The sequence below is a fragment of the Diabrotica virgifera genome, chromosome 1 (assembly GCF_917563875.1).
Source record: "Diabrotica virgifera virgifera chromosome 1, PGI_DIABVI_V3a".
Lineage (NCBI taxonomy): Eukaryota > Metazoa > Arthropoda > Insecta > Coleoptera > Chrysomelidae > Diabrotica > Diabrotica virgifera.
This window is the reverse complement of record NC_065443.1, coordinates 85,704,236-85,729,949: the sequence shown is the minus strand read 5'-3', so window position 1 is coordinate 85,729,949 and position 25,714 is coordinate 85,704,236. Positions and strand designations below refer to the sequence as shown.

At 37.3% G+C, this 25,714-nt stretch overlaps 1 protein-coding gene across 1 annotated transcript in view; it reads left to right on the top strand.

The window, feature by feature from the left end:
* LOC114331529 (putative glucosylceramidase 3) overlaps positions 1–25,540 on the top strand; it is a 164,308-nt gene extending 138,768 nt beyond the window's left edge. The window contains exon 10 of the mRNA XM_028281122.2: positions 25,404–25,540. Coding sequence (XP_028136923.1) covers positions 25,404–25,503 — 100 coding nt within the window. The 3' untranslated portion in view covers positions 25,504–25,540. The remainder of the gene's footprint in view (positions 1–25,403) is intronic.
* Positions 25,541–25,714: the final 174 nt, after the last annotated feature.

Genomic DNA, 25,714 nt, shown 5'->3' with positions numbered 1-25,714 from the left:
ATGATAGAAACTTTATTATCTAGAATCTAGATCGTTGAGATTGTTAAGAACCTTTTAACAATACGAAAGTATACCTGGTGTTTCATTAAAAATAAAGATGATGGACTATGCGAGACTTAGGTGAATCACCCTGTCCATTTAAATTTTATGGATGATGGGTTTCAACGCTTTTATAATGTTCTAAAATTAGGACACAAACAGTTTTATTTCAAAGTGGTTTCCACACTGGGTATAGATGGTGTTACTAAAATAATTGTGACAAACTTTAAGTGGTTAACTACACATGACAAATAAAGACAGTTTGCTTTATATATCCGCAAATGCTTCGTGTCCGAGATACAGGCTGTTTCAATTTTTCTCACAAACTGACAATTCTAACGTGCTATGTACTAAGTGTATAAGTCATAAAAAAGATTTTTCGTTATTCTTTTATATTTTGAATTATACCGGGTGTCCACCTTACATTTTCCCCCATTTTAACTGCCTATAACTTCTAAACGGCTCAAGATAGAAATATGCGGTTTTCACTGAAATGTTTTATTTTAGTAAAAGTTTTTTCTGAATGGTTTTTTATATCGCTTTCAAATACGAAATAAAAAATGGCGGATTTTTGAAAAAAACTTTGTTGACTTTTTTTTAATGGAACACCCAGTATATTCTTCTGTAAATTGAAAGAAAGGTCATTCACCTATTTAGTGATATAAAGATTTTCAAAATCGGTTTTCAAATCACTGAGTAATTAATTTTTAAAATGAGAGGTGCAACGTGGATATCACATACCTAAATAACATAACTAAGCAAGTTATGTGATTTCCACAATGCATCTCTCAAAACCGATTTTAAAAAATTTTATATCGCTAGATAGATAAATGACCGTTTTTTCAAGTTTTTAGGTAAATGACCATTTTTTATATCGCTTTTAAACAAAAAATGGCGGATTTTTGAAAAAAAAAAAACGTTGTTGACTTTTTTTATTAAAACACCCAGTATATTTTTGGTGTTTTAAAAAAACGGTCATTTACCTATCCAGCGATATAAAATTTTTAAAATCGGTTGCCAAATGACTGAGCAATTAATTTTTAAAATGAGAGATGCAATGTGGAAATCACATAAAATAATATCATTTTGCTCAGTTATGTTATTTAGGTATGTGATATCCACGTTGCACCCCTCATTTTAAAAATTAATTACTCAGTCATTTGACAACCGATTTTGAAAAACTTTATATCGCTGGATAGGTGAATGGTCTTTCTTTCAATTTACAAAAAAATATACTGGGTGTTCCATTAAAAAAAAGTCAACAAAGTTTTTTTCAAAAATCCGCCATTTTTTATTTTGTATTTGAAAGCGACATAAAAAATTCAATCCATTCAGACAAAACTTTTACTAAAATAAAACATTTCAGCGAAAACCGTATATTTCTATCTTGAACCGTTTAGAAGTTATAGGCAGTTAAAATGGGGGAAAATATAAGTGGACACCCGGTATAATTAATAAGGTATTACCAAAGTAGAAAGTAAAATAGTTAATTACTAATTTATGAATCATACTTCATTACCGTTTTGATATTTAGTTGTAATAGTTATTTCGTCAGTGGTAAAAAAGACTTTGAAAAGTCCTAATGAAAAATTTTCATTTTTGACTTTGACTTATACTCTTAATACATAGCACCCTAGAATTTATTTATTGCTCTAAAACATGTGCAACGCGAGATATGCAAATAAAATTTAAAAGGTACCTATTTATTGCGCACTTTTTGACATAGCTTAAAGGTGTCTAGTCGGACAAACTTTGATATATGGGAACACTGGAATAGGGGAAGTTTTAATTGTGGAACAGGTTAAAAATTTGGAACGTCAGACTACGAAAACGGTCCATGTATTTTGTCGGACAGAACTTCCAATTGATTTGTTACCATTTCATTAAACTCTCATGCAAAAATCAGACTGGTGTTTATGACCAACTGGACATTTTAATGAGTGGAACACGAAGAATATGTCAAATGACAGGAATCATGTTGGCTAGTAATAGCAGTCTGATTTTTTCATGGGAGTTTAATGAAAGGGTAACAAATCAATTGGATGTTCTGTCCGACAAAATACATGGGACGTTTTCCTAATCTGACGTTCCAAATTTTTAAAACTGTTCCACAATTAAAACTTCCCCTGTTCCAGTATTCCCGTACATCAAAGTTTGTCCGGCTAGACACCGTTAAACTATTAACAAATTTTCAGCTTGCTATTAGTCAATTTTTTTTGGTACGCGGGATCCAGGCCTAAAACACTTTTCTGTAAATCAGATTCTGTCGTTTGTTGTCTGATTGATCACATATAAATTTCTACACTTCCGTTCGTAGTAAGTTTTCAACAGCCATCTGCTATTTTTTAGGCTGGTTGTTTAAGATACATATTAAAACCTCTGTAATAATCAATAATTATTGATGTTTTTAAATTTGTTACGATTCGAATCTATAGATTTTGATTCAAATAATTTAAACTGAGAGTAAAGAGTGTAACTTCCGTTTGCAAGTTTTGCAATTTACCTCAAATACAGTCAGTTATATATACAGGGTGTTTGGTAAATAATGGGCCATAGCCTAACCTTAGAGTCATGATCTTAAAATAGGTCGATTTAAGCTAAATTACCTTAGTAAGTAATACAGGTAAAGTAGTAATAGTCAAAGTTAAACTTTTATTTTGTTTATTCTTGAATATTTCCTGGCAGACACGGGATATCAACACGAAATTTGGTTAACCGGGGTTTTTTGGGTTGAGAAATCTAAATTCACTACCAAAAATGATATTTTATCCCCCATTCTATATAGTTTTTGAATCAAAACTTTTATTCTCTTAATATTTTTACTAAAAAAAGGTATACTACATTCATCTCACTAAAGTCAACGGTTTTCGAGATACACGCATTTTAAATCTGCGATACAACATAATTTTTTGCATAATATCATTGTAGTTAGACACGAAAAATAAACTTGAAACCATAATAACTGTGCCAGTTCTCATATTTATCTCATTACATGGCAAATTCCATTTGAAGAAATTTGCGATATATTTTTGGAAATGTTTATGCTTTTAAGTTGTTCCATTAAAAAAAAGTCAACAAAGTTTTTTTCAAAAATCCGCCATTTTTTATTTCGTATTTGAAAGCGATATAAAAAACCATTCAGAAAAAACTTTTACTAAAATAAAACATTTCAGTGAAAACCGCATATTTCTATCTTGAGCCGTTTAGAAGTTATAGGCAGTTAAAATGGGGGAAAATGTAAGGTGGACACCCGGTATAATTAATAAGGTATTACCAAAGTAGAAAGTAAAATAGTTAATTACTAATTTATGAATCATACTTCATTACCGTTTTGATATTTAGTTGTAATAGTTATTTCGTCAGTGGTAAAAAAGACTTTGAAAAGTCCTAATGAAAAATTTTCATTTTTGACTTTGACTTATACTCTTAATACATAGCACCCTAGAATTTATTTATTGCTCTAAAACATGTGCAACGCGAGATATGCAAATAAAATTTAAAAGGTACCTATTTATTGCGCACTTTTTGACATAGCTTAAAGGTGTCTAGTCGGACAAACTTTGATATATGGGAACACTGGAATAGGGGAAGTTTTAATTGTGGAACAGGTTAAAAATTTGGAACGTCAGACTACGAAAACGGTCCATGTATTTTGTCGGACAGAACTTCCAATTGATTTGTTACCATTTCATTAAACTCTCATGCAAAAATCAGACTGGTGTTTATGACCAACTGGACATTTTAATGAGTGGAACACGAAGAATATGTCAAATGACAGGAATCATGTTGGCTAGTAATAGCAGTCTGATTTTTTCATGGGAGTTTAATGAAAGGGTAACAAATCAATTGGATGTTCTGTCCGACAAAATACATGGGACGTTTTCCTAATCTGACGTTCCAAATTTTTAAAACTGTTCCACAATTAAAACTTCCCCTGTTCCAGTATTCCCGTACATCAAAGTTTGTCCGGCTAGACACCGTTAAACTATTAACAAATTTTCAGCTTGCTATTAGTCAATTTTTTTTGGTACGCGGGATCCAGGCCTAAAACACTTTTCTGTAAATCAGATTCTGTCGTTTGTTGTCTGATTGATCACATATAAATTTCTACACTTCCGTTCGTAGTAAGTTTTCAACAGCCATCTGCTATTTTTTAGGCTGGTTGTTTAAGATACATATTAAAACCTCTGTAATAATCAATAATTATTGATGTTTTTAAATTTGTTACGATTCGAATCTATAGATTTTGATTCAAATAATTTAAACTGAGAGTAAAGAGTGTAACTTCCGTTTGCAAGTTTTGCAATTTACCTCAAATACAGTCAGTTATATATACAGGGTGTTTGGTAAATAATGGGCCATAGCCTAACCTTAGAGTCATGATCTTAAAATAGGTCGATTTAAGCTAAATTACCTTAGTAAGTAATACAGGTAAAGTAGTAATAGTCAAAGTTAAACTTTTATTTTGTTTATTCTTGAATATTTCCTGGCAGACACGGGATATCAACACGAAATTTGGTTAACCGGGGTTTTTTGGGTTGAGAAATCTAAATTCACTACCAAAAATGATATTTTATCCCCCATTCTATATAGTTTTTGAATCAAAACTTTTATTCTCTTAATATTTTTACTAAAAAAAGGTATACTACATTCATCTCACTAAAGTCAACGGTTTTCGAGATACACGCATTTTAAATCTGCGATACAACATAATTTTTTGCATAATATCATTGTAGTTAGACACGAAAAATAAACTTGAAACCATAATAACTGTGCCAGTTCTCATATTTATCTCATTACATGGCAAATTCCATTTGAAGAAATTTGCGATATATTTTTGGAAATGTTTATGCTTTTAAGTTGTTTTTCGGGTGTAACTACAATGATATGATGCAAAAAATTTTGTTGCCTCGCAGATTTGAAATGCGTTTATCTCAAAAACGGTTGAGTTTAGCAAGATGAATGTTAGGTCTGGATCCTGCGTAGGAAAAAAAAGTTGATTAATAGCAAGCTGAAAATTTGTTAATAGCTTAAGGGTGTCTAGTCGGATAAACTTTGATATATGGGAACACTGGAACAGGGACAGTTTTAATTGTGGAACAGGTTGAAAATTTGGAACGGTCAGACCACGAAGACGGCACATTTATTTTGTTCGACAGAACAGACTTAAACTCTCCGAACAGAGATTAAACTCTCATGCAAAAATCAGACTGCTATTTATCACCTGTCATAATTCCTGTCATTTGACATGTTCTACATCTTCCACTCATTAAAACGCCCATTTGGTGATAAATAGCAATCTGATTTTTGCATGGGAGTTTAATCTCTGTTCGGAGAGTTCAAGTCTGTTCTGTCGGACAAAATACATGTGCCGTTTTCGTGGTCTGACCGTTCCAAATTTTTAACCTGTTCCACAACTAAAACTTCCCCTGTTCCAGTGTTCCCATATATCAAAGTTTGTCCGACTAGACACCCTTAAGCTATTAACAAATTTTCAGCTTGCTATTAATCAACTTTTTTTTCATACGCAGGATCCAGACCTATGTAGTATACCTTTTTTAAGTAAAAATATTAAGAGAATAAAAGTTTTGATTTAAGAAGTATATAAAGTGGGTAATAAAAAAATTGAACCTATTAAATGAGCGCTGAAATTTTTTGGTGGTGAATTTAGATTTCTTGTCCCAAGAAACCCCCGCTTACCTAGTTTCTTGTTATTATCCCATGCATGTTAGGAAATATTCAAGAATAAATAAAATAAAAGTTTTACTTTGACACCCTGTATTTCGGTTATTATCAACTTTTGTTCCAAGGTAAGTTAGCTTAAATCGACCTATTTTTACCTCAGCAATCTGTGGGCCATTCTTTACCAAACACCGTGTATAGCTGTCAAATAAAATCGTTGCGCGATTTACGCCATTTTTTACAATTTCGTGAGATTAATAAAATTTACCACTTCCACCCTAATAGCACACGACGTCCAATGGACGTCCAAAATAGGTCCATTTTTGGTCCTAACGTCCATGGACTATAAATGGACGTCCTTTGGATGTCCCATGTTGGACGTCCTTCGGAAGGAATAAATATGGACGTCCTTTGGACGTCCGACGTTGGACGTCCTTCGGACGGAATAAAAATGGACGTCCATTGGACGTCCGACGTTGGACGTCCTTCGGAAGGAATAAATATGGACGTCCTTTGGACGTCCGACGTTGGACGTCCTTCGGACGGAATAAAAATGGACGTCCTTTGGACGTCCGACGTTGGACGTCCTTCGGAAGGAATAAATATGGACGTCCGACGTTGGACGTCCTTCGGAAGGAATAAATATGGACGTCCTTTGGACGTCCGACGTTGGACATTCTTCGGACGGAATAAAAATGGACGTCCGACGTTGGACGTCCTTCGGATGGAACAAATATGGACGTATATATACTGGACGAAATACGGACAATTCCCTAATAGCACACGACGTCATTTGGACGTCCAAAATAGGTCCATTTTTGGTCCTAACGTCCATGGACTATAAACGGACGTCCCATGTTGGACGTCCTTCGGAAGGAATAAATATGGACGTCCGACTTTGGACGTCCATACTGGACGAAATACGGACGTTTTATGAACGCTTATATTGGACACATTATACCAATTACGAGATCAAATAGCAAAATAATTCAATAAAATATTAACTTGCGTTAACTTTACGTTAATGAAATACAGTCAAACCTGTCACTAACGGCCACTAAAATGAAAGAACTATTGGCCGATATAGAAAAGTGGTCGTTATTGCCAGTTTTTGTAGCCTAGATATACAGTACAACCTGTGTTACTGGCCACCTGTACTAACGGCCAGTTTAAAAATTCCCCAAACCAATTATATCTAGACTACAAAAACTGGCAATACCGGTCACCTTTCTATATCGGCCAATAGCTTTTTCATTTTTAGCGGCCGTTACTGACAGGTTTTACTGTAATTAGTGTGGGGAATTTTTAAACTGGCCGTTAGTACAGGTGGCCGGTGTTGGCAGGGGGCCGGTAACACAAGTTTTACTGTAGTTTAAATCGATTAGATCGAAAGATTAAATCTTAATTCAAAATTGTATATTAAATTATTACAATTATAAAACTATATAGTTTAATATCCAAAACATGTTTTGATTTCATGTAATGTAATGAAAATCTTATTTGTAAATTATTGGTTACAATGTTTAACAACAGGAAATATTCAAGAATAAATAAAATAAAAGTTTCCCCTAACAACAAAACATTCCAGGAATTCTACTATCAAAGTTCTATTCCGTGAACATCTGATTAAATTATGGCTGGAAAGTTACCACAAGATATTCTATGAAAAGAGTACAATGTCCTCCTGGAGGGGTAAAATTTTCCATACTCTAAAGAGAGGCCATTTACTATTCAATTTGCGTTCATTTTCAAATTTGCCGCGCGAGTATCTATGTAGCGTCGCGTGGTCATTGGTCATCAAGTCATCAATTATTTCATTTTCATCATAAGATAACCTAAAAATTTAGTAAAAATTTTGATTGGAAAAAAATGCATCGATAAGGGGGTGAAAAATGGAAATTAGTGGCTTTTTTTTGCTGTACTCAACTGTACTGTTTAGTATGCTAGTTTTGGCTATGGCTGGATCTCTTAAACAATTATGTAAGTGACTAAGTTTTCACTCTAATGGCATATAGCATATCCCACCAGAATGAAAACAATGGGAACCTTCTCTGGTTACACCTCCGAGGCTTCTACAATTTGCAAGCCATACGGATGCTGAGACTAAGGAAGATGAGGGAATTCTACAATTTACAATTCACGTCCCATCTGCTCAGCGCGGTAAAGTTCCAACGAGACTGGTTCCCTTCATACTCCACACAGAGTAAATGTAAATCAAAAATGAATAACCATTCTCAATTTCGTTGCAAAACGAAAATACAGCCGAACCATATTCCAGTCCAATCAGAGAGTGCTGCAAGCACCTCTACCGGTTTCGAAACTTATTAGTCTCTCATCAGGAGGCACATATGCTGCTCTCCCTGATCCAACCAAAACAAACCTCAGCGTGCAGTCCCGAATTGCAACGAACGAAATGGCATAGATGCCCTAGCGGCAACTGCTAGCAAAAGACTAAGTTTTCACTCTAATGGCATATAGCATATCCCACCAGAATGAAAACAATGGGAACCTTCTCTGGTTACACCTCCGAGGCTTCTACAATTTGCAAGCCATACGGATGCTGAGACTAAGGAAGATGAGGGAATTCTACAATTTACAATTCACGTCCCATCTGCTCAGCGCGGTAAAGTTCCAACGAGACTGGTTCCCTTCATACTCCACACAGAGTAAATGTAAATCAAAAATGAATAACCATTCTCAATTTCGTTGCAAAACGAAAATACAGCCGAACCATATTCCAGTCCAATCAGAGAGTGCTGCAAGCACCTCTACCGGTTTCGAAACTTATTAGTCTCTCATCAGGAGGCACATATGCTGCTCTCCCTGATCCAACCAAAACAAACCTCAGCGTGCAGTCCCGAATTGCAACGAACGAAATGGCATAGATGCCCTAGCGGCAACTGCTAGCAAAAGACTAAGTTTTCACTCTAATGGCATATAGCATATCCCACCAGAATGAAAACAATGGGAACCTTCTCTGGTTACACCTCCGAGGCTTCTACAATTTGCAAGCCATACGGATGCTGAGACTAAGGAAGATGAGGGAATTCTACAATTTACAATTCACGTCCCATCTGCTCAGCGCGGTAAAGTTCCAACGAGACTGGTTCCCTTCATACTCCACACAGAGTAAATGTAAATCAAAAATGAATAACCATTCTCAATTTCGTTGCAAAACGAAAATACAGCCGAACCATATTCCAGTCCAATCAGAGAGTGCTGCAAGCACCTCTACCGGTTTCGAAACTTATTAGTCTCTCATCAGGAGGCACATATGCTGCTCTCCCTGATCCAACCAAAACAAACCTCAGCGTGCAGTCCCGAATTGCAACGAACGAAATGGCATAGATGCCCTAGCGGCAACTGCTAGCAAAAGACTAAGTTTTCACTCTAATGGCATATAGCATATCCCACCAGAATGAAAACAATGGGAACCTTCTCTGGTTACACCTCCGAGGCTTCTACAATTTGCAAGCCATACGGATGCTGAGACTAAGGAAGATGAGGGAATTCTACAATTTACAATTCACGTCCCATCTGCTCAGCGCGGTAAAGTTCCAACGAGACTGGTTCCCTTCATACTCCACACAGAGTAAATGTAAATCAAAAATGAATAACCATTCTCAATTTCGTTGCAAAACGAAAATACAGCCGAACCATATTCCAGTCCAATCAGAGAGTGCTGCAAGCACCTCTACCGGTTTCGAAACTTATTAGTCTCTCATCAGGAGGCACATATGCTGCTCTCCCTGATCCAACCAAAACAAACCTCAGCGTGCAGTCCCGAATTGCAACGAACGAAATGGCATAGATGCCCTAGCGGCAACTGCTAGCAAAAGACTAAGTTTTCACTCTAATGGCATATAGCATATCCCACCAGAATGAAAACAATGGGAACCTTCTCTGGTTACACCTCCGAGGCTTCTACAATTTGCAAGCCATACGGATGCTGAGACTAAGGAAGATGAGGGAATTCTACAATTTACAATTCACGTCCCATCTGCTCAGCGCGGTAAAGTTCCAACGAGACTGGTTCCCTTCATACTCCACACAGAGTAAATGTAAATCAAAAATGAATAACCATTCTCAATTTCGTTGCAAAACGAAAATACAGCCGAACCATATTCCAGTCCAATCAGAGAGTGCTGCAAGCACCTCTACCGGTTTCGAAACTTATTAGTCTCTCATCAGGAGGCACATATGCTGCTCTCCCTGATCCAACCAAAACAAACCTCAGCGTGCAGTCCCGAATTGCAACGAACGAAATGGCATAGATGCCCTAGCGGCAACTGCTAGCAAAAGACTAAGTTTTCACTCTAATGGCATATAGCATATCCCACCAGAATGAAAACAATGGGAACCTTCTCTGGTTACACCTCCGAGGCTTCTACAATTTGCAAGCCATACGGATGCTGAGACTAAGGAAGATGAGGGAATTCTACAATTTACAATTCACGTCCCATCTGCTCAGCGCGGTAAAGTTCCAACGAGACTGGTTCCCTTCATACTCCACACAGAGTAAATGTAAATCAAAAATGAATAACCATTCTCAATTTCGTTGCAAAACGAAAATACAGCCGAACCATATTCCAGTCCAATCAGAGAGTGCTGCAAGCACCTCTACCGGTTTCGAAACTTATTAGTCTCTCATCAGGAGGCACATATGCTGCTCTCCCTGATCCAACCAAAACAAACCTCAGCGTGCAGTCCCGAATTGCAACGAACGAAATGGCATAGATGCCCTAGCGGCAACTGCTAGCAAAAGACTAAGTTTTCACTCTAATGGCATATAGCATATCCCACCAGAATGAAAACAATGGGAACCTTCTCTGGTTACACCTCCGAGGCTTCTACAATTTGCAAGCCATACGGATGCTGAGACTAAGGAAGATGAGGGAATTCTACAATTTACAATTCACGTCCCATCTGCTCAGCGCGGTAAAGTTCCAACGAGACTGGTTCCCTTCATACTCCACACAGAGTAAATGTAAATCAAAAATGAATAACCATTCTCAATTTCGTTGCAAAACGAAAATACAGCCGAACCATATTCCAGTCCAATCAGAGAGTGCTGCAAGCACCTCTACCGGTTTCGAAACTTATTAGTCTCTCATCAGGAGGCACATATGCTGCTCTCCCTGATCCAACCAAAACAAACCTCAGCGTGCAGTCCCGAATTGCAACGAACGAAATGGCATAGATGCCCTAGCGGCAACTGCTAGCAAAAGACTAAGTTTTCACTCTAATGGCATATAGCATATCCCACCAGAATGAAAACAATGGGAACCTTCTCTGGTTACACCTCCGAGGCTTCTACAATTTGCAAGCCATACGGATGCTGAGACTAAGGAAGATGAGGGAATTCTACAATTTACAATTCACGTCCCATCTGCTCAGCGCGGTAAAGTTCCAACGAGACTGGTTCCCTTCATACTCCACACAGAGTAAATGTAAATCAAAAATGAATAACCATTCTCAATTTCGTTGCAAAACGAAAATACAGCCGAACCATATTCCAGTCCAATCAGAGAGTGCTGCAAGCACCTCTACCGGTTTCGAAACTTATTAGTCTCTCATCAGGAGGCACATATGCTGCTCTCCCTGATCCAACCAAAACAAACCTCAGCGTGCAGTCCCGAATTGCAACGAACGAAATGGCATAGATGCCCTAGCGGCAACTGCTAGCAAAAGACTAAGTTTTCACTCTAATGGCATATAGCATATCCCACCAGAATGAAAACAATGGGAACCTTCTCTGGTTACACCTCCGAGGCTTCTACAATTTGCAAGCCATACGGATGCTGAGACTAAGGAAGATGAGGGAATTCTACAATTTACAATTCACGTCCCATCTGCTCAGCGCGGTAAAGTTCCAACGAGACTGGTTCCCTTCATACTCCACACAGAGTAAATGTAAATCAAAAATGAATAACCATTCTCAATTTCGTTGCAAAACGAAAATACAGCCGAACCATATTCCAGTCCAATCAGAGAGTGCTGCAAGCACCTCTACCGGTTTCGAAACTTATTAGTCTCTCATCAGGAGGCACATATGCTGCTCTCCCTGATCCAACCAAAACAAACCTCAGCGTGCAGTCCCGAATTGCAACGAACGAAATGGCATAGATGCCCTAGCGGCAACTGCTAGCAAAAGACTAAGTTTTCACTCTAATGGCATATAGCATATCCCACCAGAATGAAAACAATGGGAACCTTCTCTGGTTACACCTCCGAGGCTTCTACAATTTGCATGCCATTTCGTTCGTTGCAATTCGGGACTGCACGCTGAGGTTTGTTTTGGTTGGATCAGGGAGAGCAGCATATGTGCCTCCTGATGAGAGACTAATAAGTTTCGAAACCGGTAGAGGTGCTTGCAGCACTCTCTGATTGGACTGGAATATGGTTCGGCTGTATTTTCGTTTTGCAACGAAATTGAGAATGGTTATTCATTTTTGATTTACATTTACTCTGTGTGGAGTATGAAGGGAACCAGTCTCGTTGGAACTTTACCGCGCTGAGCAGATGGGACGTGAATTGTAAATTGTAGAATTCCCTCATCTTCCTTAGTCTCAGCATCCGTATGGCTTGCAAATTGTAGAAGCCTCGGAGGTGTAACCAGAGAAGGTTCCCATTGTTTTCATTCTGGTGGGATATGCTATATGCCATTAGAGTGAAAACTTAGTCTTTTGCTAGCAGTTGCCGCTAGGGCATCTATGCCATTTCGTTCGTTGCAATTCGGGACTGCACGCTGAGGTTTGTTTTGGTTGGATCAGGGAGAGCAGCATATGTGCCTCCTGATGAGAGACTAATAAGTTTCGAAACCGGTAGAGGTGCTTGCAGCACTCTCTGATTGGACTGGAATATGGTTCGGCTGTATTTTCGTTTTGCAACGAAATTGAGAATGGTTATTCATTTTTGATTTACATTTACTCTGTGTGGAGTATGAAGGGAACCAGTCTCGTTGGAACTTTACCGCGCTGAGCAGATGGGACGTGAATTGTAAATTGTAGAATTCCCTCATCTTCCTTAGTCTCAGCATCCGTATGGCTTGCAAATTGTAGAAGCCTCGGAGGTGTAACCAGAGAAGGTTCCCATTGTTTTCATTCTGGTGGGATATGCTATATGCCATTAGAGTGAAAACTTAGTCTTTTGCTAGCAGTTGCCGCTAGGGCATCTATGCCATTTCGTTCGTTGCAATTCGGGACTGCACGCTGAGGTTTGTTTTGGTTGGATCAGGGAGAGCAGCATATGTGCCTCCTGATGAGAGACTAATAAGTTTCGAAACCGGTAGAGGTGCTTGCAGCACTCTCTGATTGGACTGGAATATGGTTCGGCTGTATTTTCGTTTTGCAACGAAATTGAGAATGGTTATTCATTTTTGATTTACATTTACTCTGTGTGGAGTATGAAGGGAACCAGTCTCGTTGGAACTTTACCGCGCTGAGCAGATGGGACGTGAATTGTAAATTGTAGAATTCCCTCATCTTCCTTAGTCTCAGCATCCGTATGGCTTGCAAATTGTAGAAGCCTCGGAGGTGTAACCAGAGAAGGTTCCCATTGTTTTCATTCTGGTGGGATATGCTATATGCCATTAGAGTGAAAACTTAGTCTTTTGCTAGCAGTTGCCGCTAGGGCATCTATGCCATTTCGTTCGTTGCAATTCGGGACTGCACGCTGAGGTTTGTTTTGGTTGGATCAGGGAGAGCAGCATATGTGCCTCCTGATGAGAGACTAATAAGTTTCGAAACCGGTAGAGGTGCTTGCAGCACTCTCTGATTGGACTGGAATATGGTTCGGCTGTATTTTCGTTTTGCAACGAAATTGAGAATGGTTATTCATTTTTGATTTACATTTACTCTGTGTGGAGTATGAAGGGAACCAGTCTCGTTGGAACTTTACCGCGCTGAGCAGATGGGACGTGAATTGTAAATTGTAGAATTCCCTCATCTTCCTTAGTCTCAGCATCCGTATGGCTTGCAAATTGTAGAAGCCTCGGAGGTGTAACCAGAGAAGGTTCCCATTGTTTTCATTCTGGTGGGATATGCTATATGCCATTAGAGTGAAAACTTAGTCTTTTGCTAGCAGTTGCCGCTAGGGCATCTATGCCATTTCGTTCGTTGCAATTCGGGACTGCACGCTGAGGTTTGTTTTGGTTGGATCAGGGAGAGCAGCATATGTGCCTCCTGATGAGAGACTAATAAGTTTCGAAACCGGTAGAGGTGCTTGCAGCACTCTCTGATTGGACTGGAATATGGTTCGGCTGTATTTTCGTTTTGCAACGAAATTGAGAATGGTTATTCATTTTTGATTTACATTTACTCTGTGTGGAGTATGAAGGGAACCAGTCTCGTTGGAACTTTACCGCGCTGAGCAGATGGGACGTGAATTGTAAATTGTAGAATTCCCTCATCTTCCTTAGTCTCAGCATCCGTATGGCTTGCAAATTGTAGAAGCCTCGGAGGTGTAACCAGAGAAGGTTCCCATTGTTTTCATTCTGGTGGGATATGCTATATGCCATTAGAGTGAAAACTTAGTCTTTTGCTAGCAGTTGCCGCTAGGGCATCTATGCCATTTCGTTCGTTGCAATTCGGGACTGCACGCTGAGGTTTGTTTTGGTTGGATCAGGGAGAGCAGCATATGTGCCTCCTGATGAGAGACTAATAAGTTTCGAAACCGGTAGAGGTGCTTGCAGCACTCTCTGATTGGACTGGAATATGGTTCGGCTGTATTTTCGTTTTGCAACGAAATTGAGAATGGTTATTCATTTTTGATTTACATTTACTCTGTGTGGAGTATGAAGGGAACCAGTCTCGTTGGAACTTTACCGCGCTGAGCAGATGGGACGTGAATTGTAAATTGTAGAATTCCCTCATCTTCCTTAGTCTCAGCATCCGTATGGCTTGCAAATTGTAGAAGCCTCGGAGGTGTAACCAGAGAAGGTTCCCATTGTTTTCATTCTGGTGGGATATGCTATATGCCATTAGAGTGAAAACTTAGTCTTTTGCTAGCAGTTGCCGCTAGGGCATCTATGCCATTTCGTTCGTTGCAATTCGGGACTGCACGCTGAGGTTTGTTTTGGTTGGATCAGGGAGAGCAGCATATGTGCCTCCTGATGAGAGACTAATAAGTTTCGAAACCGGTAGAGGTGCTTGCAGCACTCTCTGATTGGACTGGAATATGGTTCGGCTGTATTTTCGTTTTGCAACGAAATTGAGAATGGTTATTCATTTTTGATTTACATTTACTCTGTGTGGAGTATGAAGGGAACCAGTCTCGTTGGAACTTTACCGCGCTGAGCAGATGGGACGTGAATTGTAAATTGTAGAATTCCCTCATCTTCCTTAGTCTCAGCATCCGTATGGCTTGCAAATTGTAGAAGCCTCGGAGGTGTAACCAGAGAAGGTTCCCATTGTTTTCATTCTGGTGGGATATGCTATATGCCATTAGAGTGAAAACTTAGTCTTTTGCTAGCAGTTGCCGCTAGGGCATCTATGCCATTTCGTTCGTTGCAATTCGGGACTGCACGCTGAGGTTTGTTTTGGTTGGATCAGGGAGAGCAGCATATGTGCCTCCTGATGAGAGACTAATAAGTTTCGAAACCGGTAGAGGTGCTTGCAGCACTCTCTGATTGGACTGGAATATGGTTCGGCTGTATTTTCGTTTTGCAACGAAATTGAGAATGGTTATTCATTTTTAATTATGTAAGTATTATAAAATCCGTTTTCAATTTTCTTTATGAAACGAATCATTTATGCATGTATTACCTGTAAATATTTTGATTTTTAATTGTAAAGAATAGAAAAATTACCGTTCATTTTAATTTTTTTTAGAATCAGCTGAAAGTGGTCTACAAAAAACCAGATATAACCAAAATAAAGATATAAAAAGTGTATTGGCTAATTGGAAGAAACAACATTGTCCATGCATAATAAGTTATTACTTTATAAACAAATATTAATACCTAGGAATGGAACCTGGATATAATCATCAAGAAGATAGCAGGAATCCCGACAAACAACTTAAATAAGTACAAGAATATTGAGGAAATCCTCCTCGATACTACTGGGCAAACTAGAAGATTGAAGAGGACAAAGCCTTTTGAACTAGTTTGAGTGATAGGTGATAGTGAAAAGCAGAGCATAGTGCGTGATGTGGCTGTGTATGTTAGAATAGTGCACGATCTTGTTAGATTAGATAAGAGACGCTATCGGGTAAGCTCTTCATTTTAAGAAACATTAGTAATTTAGGTTAAATTAAAATTGCTCATTGGTCAGTTATGACCAGATTGCTTTTTTATGTTTGGCAAAAAGGGCGTAAGTCAGAATTGCACATTGCTAATGTTTTGATGATTTCTGGACCAGCAAAAAACTGTTGTAGACGTAAACTGTATGTACCAATAAAAAGAGCCGATTTTTCTGGTCCAGAAATCATCAAAACATTATCGATGTGCATTTCTGACTTAAGCCCTTTTTCCCAAACATCAGAGAATTGTAATGTACAAATTCTCCTATCTGATTTTTCATGAATTTTGTAGGAGACGAAAAACCATTTTTAGGATCATCTCCTGCTTTCACATGTAAATTTTGACATGTCTTGTAGTAAATAGATAGTTGAATTTACTACAAAACATGTCAAAAAATATATGAAAACAGGAGGTAACCATAAAAAAGTTTTTAGTCTCTCTTACAAAACTCATGAAAAAACAAATCGGAGGTATGTCACATCAGTGACTATATCCAGGGAATGTCTAAAAAATATACTTTGATGTCCCAAGAACCAAATATAACCTTTATATATATACAGGGTGTAACAAAAATACAGGTCATAAATTTAATCACATATCCTGGGACCAAAAATAGTTTGATTGGACCTAACTTACCTTAGTACAAATGTGCACAAAAGAAAAGTTACAGCCCTTTGAAGTTATATATTAATAGCACCAAGGGCCTTAGAGGCCCATGGCTTGAAAAGTTTGTTTTTTCTTCATTTTCACGTTTCTTTATGTACTGAGATCTTCTCTGGCTTGATATGTGATTTTTCTCCATTCCTTCCTCTTATTCATTTTTCTTTTCTGACCCTGTAACACCATTCTTTCCAAATCTTTTTCGACCTCTTGCTTCCATCTATTTTCCGGTCTTCCTCTTCTCTTTCTTGAAGCTATAGTGTAGTTTAGTACCCTTTTCGGAGTCCTCGTTTTTGGCATCCTTTCAATGTGACCTCGTGATCTAAGTCTCTGTGCCTTTATCACTCATTTGAAGTTACAAAATGAAAAGTGATTTTTTCCAATGTATCGAAAACAATGTGCTTTTGTGCACGTTTCAATTTAATTATTATTGTAGTACCTACCATTTAAACAACGTTTTAAAAACTTTTTTGCCTCTTATTGCTTTTTCGAAAAGTCAATTTTTATCGAAATATTGTGAATATTTGTCAAATCCACCACATATTTGTATATGGTTAAGTACGATTATGGAGACTTGGTAATAATATGCAAACTTATTTATGCTTTACATTTTTAGGTATATTTTGAACCATATTAAAAAAGAAGCCAGACTCGATAAAACGTGCCTTATCGAAAAAATACAATGAGGCAAAAAAGTTTTGAAAACACTCTGTTTAACTAATGGTACCTCAGTAATAGTTTAATTGGAACATACAACATTTGGGGGGTTTAAAGGAACAAAACCCCCATAAAATTTTTATGGGGTGCACAAATTTCCCCTAATAGCACAAGGACGTCCAATGGACGTCCATTGGACGTCCTTCACGGACTTTAGGGACGTCCTTTGGACGTCCGTTTTCGTCCGAGGAACGTCCTTTATACGTCCTATTTTGGTCCAAATGTCGCGCTACCGAACGTCCATTGGACGTCCATCTAAGGTCCGAGGGGACGTATATTGGAACTTAATCGGACGCAAATTGGACCTTAATCGGACGTCCTAGGGGACGTAAATTGGACCTTAATCGGACGTAAATTGGACCTTAATCGGACATAAATTGGACCTTAATCGGACGTCCTAGGGGACGTAAATTGGACCTTAATCGGACGTAAATTGGACCTTAATCGGACGTAAATTGGACCTTAATCGGACATAAATTGGACCTTAATAGGACGTAAATTTGACCTTAATCGGACGTAAATTGGACCTTAATCGGACGTAAATTGGACCTTAATCGGACGTAAATTGGACCTTAATCGGACGTAAATTGGACTTTAATCGGACGTAAATGGGACCTTAAGCGGACGTAAATTGTACCTTAATCGGACGTAAATTGGACCTTAATCGGACGTCCTAGGGGACGTGAATTGGACCTTAATCGGACGTCCTAGGGGACGTGAATTGGACCTTAATCGGACGTCCTAGGGGACGTGAATTGGACCTTAACAGGACGTCCAATTTTGGTCCAAAGGCCAAGTTGTTAAACGTCCAATGGAGGTCCACCTAACGTCGGAGGGGACGTTCGGTGGACGTCATTTGGGCATTCATAGGATGTCCCAGTTTGGTCCAATGTCTTGCTGCTGAACATCCATCTAACGTCCTGGAAGGTCATTCGGTGGACGTCTAGCGACGATATTTAGACCTGTGGAGAATGTATTGTGGGAAATAAAAAATATATTTTTTAAGGAACTTATATTTCATCTTATATCAAATTACAATTATTGGATATTACAGTATTTACATTAAATTACAATACACTTCTCCAAGAAATTAACGCACCACCTTAAATATGGGGTATATTTGATGTCTCGTATTTCCTAAACCTGTTGTCCCATCTAAGTGATGTTTTTATAATATTATAGCCTAGGCTATAGGTTACCTCCTTAAGCTTGTCATGCTGTAATATATGTATATTATATCATATCGCTCTCTATAGTAATGTGATATAATATATATTACAGTATAGCTCCCTGTGCATGACAAGCATAAGGAGGTAACATATTCTAGGGCCTAGGCTAGAATATTATAAAAAAAATCACCTAGATGCAACAACAGGTTTAGGAAATTCGAGACATAAAAATGCCCAATTTTTAAGGTGGTGCGTAATGGGCTGTATATACAGGGTGTAACAAAAATACAGGTCATAAATTAAATCACATTATTCTGGGACCAAAAATAGTTCAAATGAACCTAACTTACCTTGTACAAATATGCACATAAAAAGTTACAGCCCTTTGAAATTACAAAATGAAAATGGATTTTTTCGATTATATCGAAAACTATTAGCGATTTTTTATTGAAAATGGACATGTGACATGTGGCATTATTATGGCAGGAATATCTTAAAGAAAAATTATGGTGAAATTTGTGCACCCCATAAAAATTTTATGGGGGTTTTGATCCCTTAAATCCTCCCAAACTTTTGTGTATGTTCCAATTCAATTTTATTATTGTGGTACCATTAGTTAAATTCAATATTTTTGTTTCTTAGTATTTTTCAGATAAGGCAGTTTTTATCGAGTTGCGACTTCTTTTTTAATATGTCCACGTAAAAATTTTATGGGGGTTTTGTTCCTTTAAACCCCCCAAATGTTGTATGTTCCAATTAAACTATTACTGAGGTACCATTAGTTAAACAGAGTGTTTTCAAAACTTTTTTGCCTCTTTGTATTTTTTCGATAAGGCACGTTTTATCGAGTCTGGCTTCTTTTTTAATATGGTTCAAAATATACCTAAAAATGTAAAGCATAAATAAGTTTGCATATTATTACCAAGTCTCCATAATCGTACTTAACCATATACAAATATGTGGTGGATTTGACAAATATTCACAATATTTCGATAAAAATTGACTTTTCGAAAAAGCAATAAGAGGCAAAAAAGTTTTTAAAACGTTGTTTAAATGGTAGGTACTACAATAATAATTAAATTGAAACGTGCACAAAAGCACATTGTTTTCGATACATTGGAAAAAATCACTTTTCATTTTGTAACTTCAAATGAGTGATAAAGGCACAGAGACTTAGATCACGAGGTCACATTGAAAGGATGCCAAAAACGAGGACTCCGAAAAGGGTACTAAACTACACTATAGCTTCAAGAAAGAGAAGAGGAAGACCGGAAAATAGATGGAAGCAAGAGGTCGAAAAAGATTTGGAAAGAATGGTGTTACAGGGTCAGAAAAGAAAAATGAATAAGAGGAAGGAATGGAGAAAAATCACATATCAAGCCAGAGAAGATCTCAGTACATAAAGAAACGTGAAAATGAAGAAAAAACAAACTTTTCAAGCCATGGGCCTCTAAGGCCCTTGGTGCTATTAATATATAACTTCAAAGGGCTGTAACTTTTCTTTTGTGCACATTTGTACTAAGGTAAGTTAGGTCCAATCAAACTATTTTTGGTCCCAGGATATGTGATTAAATTTATGACCTGTATTTTTGTTACACCCTGTATATATATAAAGGTTATATTTGGTTCTTGGGACATCAAAGTATATTTTTTAGACATTCCCTGGATAAAGTCACTGATGTGACATACCTCCTATTTGTTTTTTCATGAGTTTTGTAAGAGAGACTAAAAACTTTTTTATGGTTACCTCCTGTTTTCATATATTTTTGACATGTTTTGTAGTAAATTCAACTATCTATTTACTACAAGACATGTCAAAATTTACATGTGAAAGCAGGAGATGATCCTAAAAATGGTTTTTCGTCTCGTACAAAATTCATGAAAAATCAGATAGGAGAATTTGTACATTACAATTCTCTGATGTTTGGGAAAAAGGGCTTAAGTCAGAAATGCACATCGATAATGTTTTGATGATTTCTGGACCAGAAAAATCGGCTCTTTTTATTGGTACATACAGTTTACGTCTACAACAGTTTTTTGCTGGTCCAGAAATCATCAAAACATTAGCAATGTGCAATTCTGACTTCCGCCCTTTTTGCCAAACATAAAAAAAGCAATCTGGTCATAACTGACCAATGAGCAATTTTAATTTAACCTAAATTACTAATGTTTCTTAAAATGAAGAGCTTACCCGATAGCGTCTCTTATCTAATCTAACAAGATCGTGCACTATTCTAACATACACAGCCACATCACGCACTATGCTCTGCTTTTCACTATCACCTATCACTCAAACTAGTTCAAAAGGCTTTGTCCTCTTCAATCTTCTAGTTTGCCCAGTAGTATCGAGGAGGATTTCCTCAATATTCTTGTACTTATTTAAGTTGTTTGTCGGGATTCCTGCTATCTTCTTGATGATTATATCCAGGTTCCATTCCTAGGTATTAATATTTGTTTATAAAGTAATAACTTATTATGCATGGACAATGTTGTTTCTTCCAATTAGCCAATACACTTTTTATATCTTTATTTTGGTTATATCTGGTTTTTTGTAGACCACTTTCAGCTGATTCTAAAAAAATTAAAATGAACGGTAATTTTTCTATTCTTTACAATTAAAAATCAAAATATTTACAGGTAATACATGCATAAATGATTACATAGTTTCATAAAGAAAATTGAAAACGGATTTTATAATACTTACATAATTGTTTAAGAGATCCAGCCATAGCCAAAACTAGCATACTAAACAGGACAGTTGAGTACAGCAAAAAAAGCCACTAATTTCCATTTTTCACCCCCTTATCGATGCATTTTTTTCCAATCAAAATTTTTACTAAATTTTTAGGTTATCTTATGATGAAAATGAAATAATTGATGACTTGATGACCAATGACCACGCGACGCTACATAGATACTCGCGCGGCAAATTTGAAAATGAACGCAAATTGAATAGTAAATGGCCTCTCTTTAGAGTATGGAAAATTTTACCCCTCCAGGAGGACATTGTACTCTTTTCATAGAATATCTTGTGGTAACTTTCCAGCCATAATTTAATCAGATGTTCACGGAATAGAACTTTGATAGTAGAATTCCTGGAATGTTTTGTTGTTAGGGGAAACTTTTATTTTATTTATTCTTGAATATTTCCTGTTGTTAAACATTGTAACCAATAATTTACAAATAAGATTTTCATTACATTACATGAAATCAAAACATGTTTTGGATATTAAACTATATAGTTTTATAATTGTAATAATTTAATATACAATTTTGAATTAAGATTTAATCTTTCGATCTAATCGATTTAAACTACAGTAAAACTTGTGTTACCGGCCCCCTGCCAACACCGGCCACCTGTACTAACGGCCAGTTTAAAAATTCCCCACACTAATTACAGTAAAACCTGTCAGTAACGGCCGCTAAAAATGAAAAAGCTATTGGCCGATATAGAAAGGTGACCGGTATTGCCAGTTTTTGTAGTCTAGATATAATTGGTTTGGGGAATTTTTAAACTGGCCGTTAGTACAGGTGACCAGTAACACAGGTTGTACTGTATATCTAGGCTACAAAAACTGGCAATAACGACCACTTTTCTATATCGGCCAATAGTTCTTTCATTTTAGTGGCCGTTAGTGACAGGTTTGACTGTATTTCATTAACGTAAAGTTAACGCAAGTTAATATTTTATTGAATTATTTTGCTATTTGATCTCGTAATTGGTATAATGTGTCCAATATAAGCGTTCATAAAACGTCCGTATTTCGTCCAGTATGGACGTCCAAAGTCGGACGTCCAAAGGACGTCCATATTTATTCCGTCCGAAGGACGTCCATATTTATTCCTTCCGAAGGACGTCCAACATGGGACGTCCGTTTATAGTCCATGGACGTTAGGACCAAAAATGGACCTATTTTGGACGTCCAAATGACGTCGTGTGCTATTAGGGAATTGTCCGTATTTCGTCCAGTATATATACGTCCATATTTGTTCCATCCGAAGGACGTCCAACGTCGGACGTCCATTTTTATTCCGTCCGAAGAATGTCCAACGTCGGACGTCCAAAGGACGTCCATATTTATTCCTTCCGAAGGACGTCCAACGTCGGACGTCCATATTTATTCCTTCCGAAGGACGTCCAAAGGACGTCCATTTTTATTCCGTCCGAAGGACGTCCAACGTCGGACGTCCAAAGGACGTCCATATTTATTCCTTCCGAAGGACGTCCAACGTCGGACGTCCAAAGGACGTCCATTTTTATTCCGTCCGAAGGACGTCCAACGTCGGACGTCCAAAGGACGTCCATATTTATTCCTTCCGAAGGACGTCCAACATGGGACGTCCAAAGGACGTCCATTTATAGTCCATGGACGTTAGGACCAAAAATGGACCTATTTTGGACGTCCATTGGACGTCGTGTGCTATTAGGGTCACCATAATTTTTCTTTAAGATATTCCTGCCATAATAATGCCACATGTCACATGTCCATTTTCAATAAAAAATCGCTAATAGTTTTCGATATAATCGAAAAAATCCATTTTCATTTTGTAATTTCAAAGGGCTGTAACTTTTTATGTGCATATTTGTACAAGGTAAGTTAGGTTCATTTGAACTATTTTTGGTCCCAGAATAATGTGATTTAATTTATGACCTGTATTTTTGTTACACCCTGTATATACAGCCCATTACGCACCACCTTAAAAATTGGGCATTTTTGATGTCTCGAATTTCCTAAACCTGTTGTTGCATCTAAGTGATTTTTTTTATAATATTCTAGCCTAGGCCCTAGAATATGTTACCTCCTTATGCTTGTCATGCACAGGGAGCTATACTGTAATATATATTATATCACATTACTATAGAGAGCGATATGATATAATATACATATATTACAGCATGACAAGCTTAAGGAGGTAACCTATAGCCTAGGCTATAATATTATAAAAACATCACTTAGATGGGACAACAGGTTTAGGAAATACGAGACATCAAATATACCCCATATTTAAGGTGGTGCGTTAATTTCTTGGAGAAGTGTATTGTAATTTAATGTAAATACTGTAATATCCAATAATTGTAATTTGATATAAGATGAAATATAAGTTCCTTAAAAAATATATTTTTTATTTCCCACAATACATTCTCCACAGGTCTAAATATCGTCGCTAGACGTCCACCGAATGACCTTCCAGGACGTTAGATGGATGTTCAGCAGCAAGACATTGGACCAAACTGGGACATCCTATGAATGCCCAAATGACGTCCACCGAACGTCCCCTCCGACGTTAGGTGGACCTCCATTGGACGTTTAACAACTTGGCCTTTGGACCAAAATTGGACGTCCTGTTAAGGTCCAATTCACGTCCCCTAGGACGTCCGATTAAGGTCCAATTCACGTCCCCTAGGACGTCCGATTAAGGTCCAATTTACGTCCGATTAAGGTACAATTTACGTCCGCTTAAGGTCCCATTTACGTCCGATTAAAGTCCAATTTACGTCCGATTAAGGTCCAATTTACGTCCGATTAAGGTCCAATTTACGTCCGATTAAGGTCCAATTTACGTCCGATTAAGGTCAAATTTACGTCCTATTAAGGTCCAATTTATGTCCGATTAAGGTCCAATTTACGTCCGATTAAGGTCCAATTTACGTCCGATTAAGGTCCAATTTACGTCCCCTAGGACGTCCGATTAAGGTCCAATTTATGTCCGATTAAGGTCCAATTTACGTCCGATTAAGGTCCAATTTACGTCCCCTAGGACGTCCGATTAAGGTCCAATTTGCGTCCGATTAAGTTCCAATATACGTCCCCTCGGACCTTAGATGGACGTCCAATGGACGTTCGGTAGCGCGACATTTGGACCAAAATAGGACGTATAAAGGACGTTCCTCGGACGAAAACGGACGTCCAAAGGACGTCCCTAAAGTCCGTGAAGGACGTCCAATGGACGTCCATTGGACGTCCTTGTGCTATTAGGGCATTGACCCTCACTATGAAATTTCCATTGTTGGAGCATAATCTTTAAAATATATAACATAAAATTTAGATTTTGAGTTGTGATAATAAACATGAGGAATTTGAATTAGCCTGAATTGAAACTTCCACATTACAAACGATTTAAACATTTAAAACTGCTCCGTCTCGATTGCAGTTTTGATTGCAGATTGAAGTACGTTTTTCGAACTACAGTAAAAGTATTCTCGTTGATGTGAGATCGTTTGTAATGTGAAAGTTTAAATTGAGCGTTTATTAGGCATATTTCAAATACCTCATATTTGTTGCCAAAACTTTAACAATAGAAATTCCTTAGCGATCGGTCAGTGGAAGGTATCAATTTTATTTACCTTATGAGAATCGTAAAAAATTGCAAAAATCGCGCTAGGTTTATTTATTGAATAGCTTTATAGAAACTACTTTCATCTGCGGCAAAATTCCAAAAGCACATATATAAAAGTTGCACTCTTCGCCTTTAAAATGCTTTCTGATTTTTGTCAATAGCACACTCTTATAAAAAGGTATCGAATTTTTACCGTCGAGTTGATATAAATTTTATTTAAAAAAAAAATTATCGCGCGCATAACTCAATTCAAAATCGTCGTTCGCCTCAAGCGTTATTTCTGAGAAAACGGTTCATTCTACAAGAAAAGTGCTAATTATCTCAGTTACATTTTTTTGTTTTGGGGGTATTATGGGGAAGCTCGCGGTAGGAGTGCCAATTTTTTTATCTTCTTTGGTTTCTAAAATTTACATTGTAAGGAAAATACAACTTATTCGTATGATTTTTAGAGATCAAATCTCTGACCGATAGCTGCCCTATAATTTTGATTTGATTTTATTTATTCATAAAATATTTCTTTATATATTTAAAAGCGAAACATTTTAATTTTTTAGGACAAACGATACCCAACAAAGAAGCTTTTATGACACAATCAAAGGAGAACTAGTTTTGAATTTAACACCTCGCTCAATAACTACATTTTTGTACAAATAATGTAAATATTTATATTTTATTAAACTCTTATTAATAATAGGTAATTTTATTTTCAAATTTATGTACCAATTTGATAAATCAAGTAGGTTTATTAAATCAGTAATTGCCATCTTGTGGAATAATAGGAAGACCTAGCCGTGCACTGCAAATAATATAAGTAGGAAATATAAATATGTAGTAGAAAAAAATATAAATGGGCTTAAATATAAAA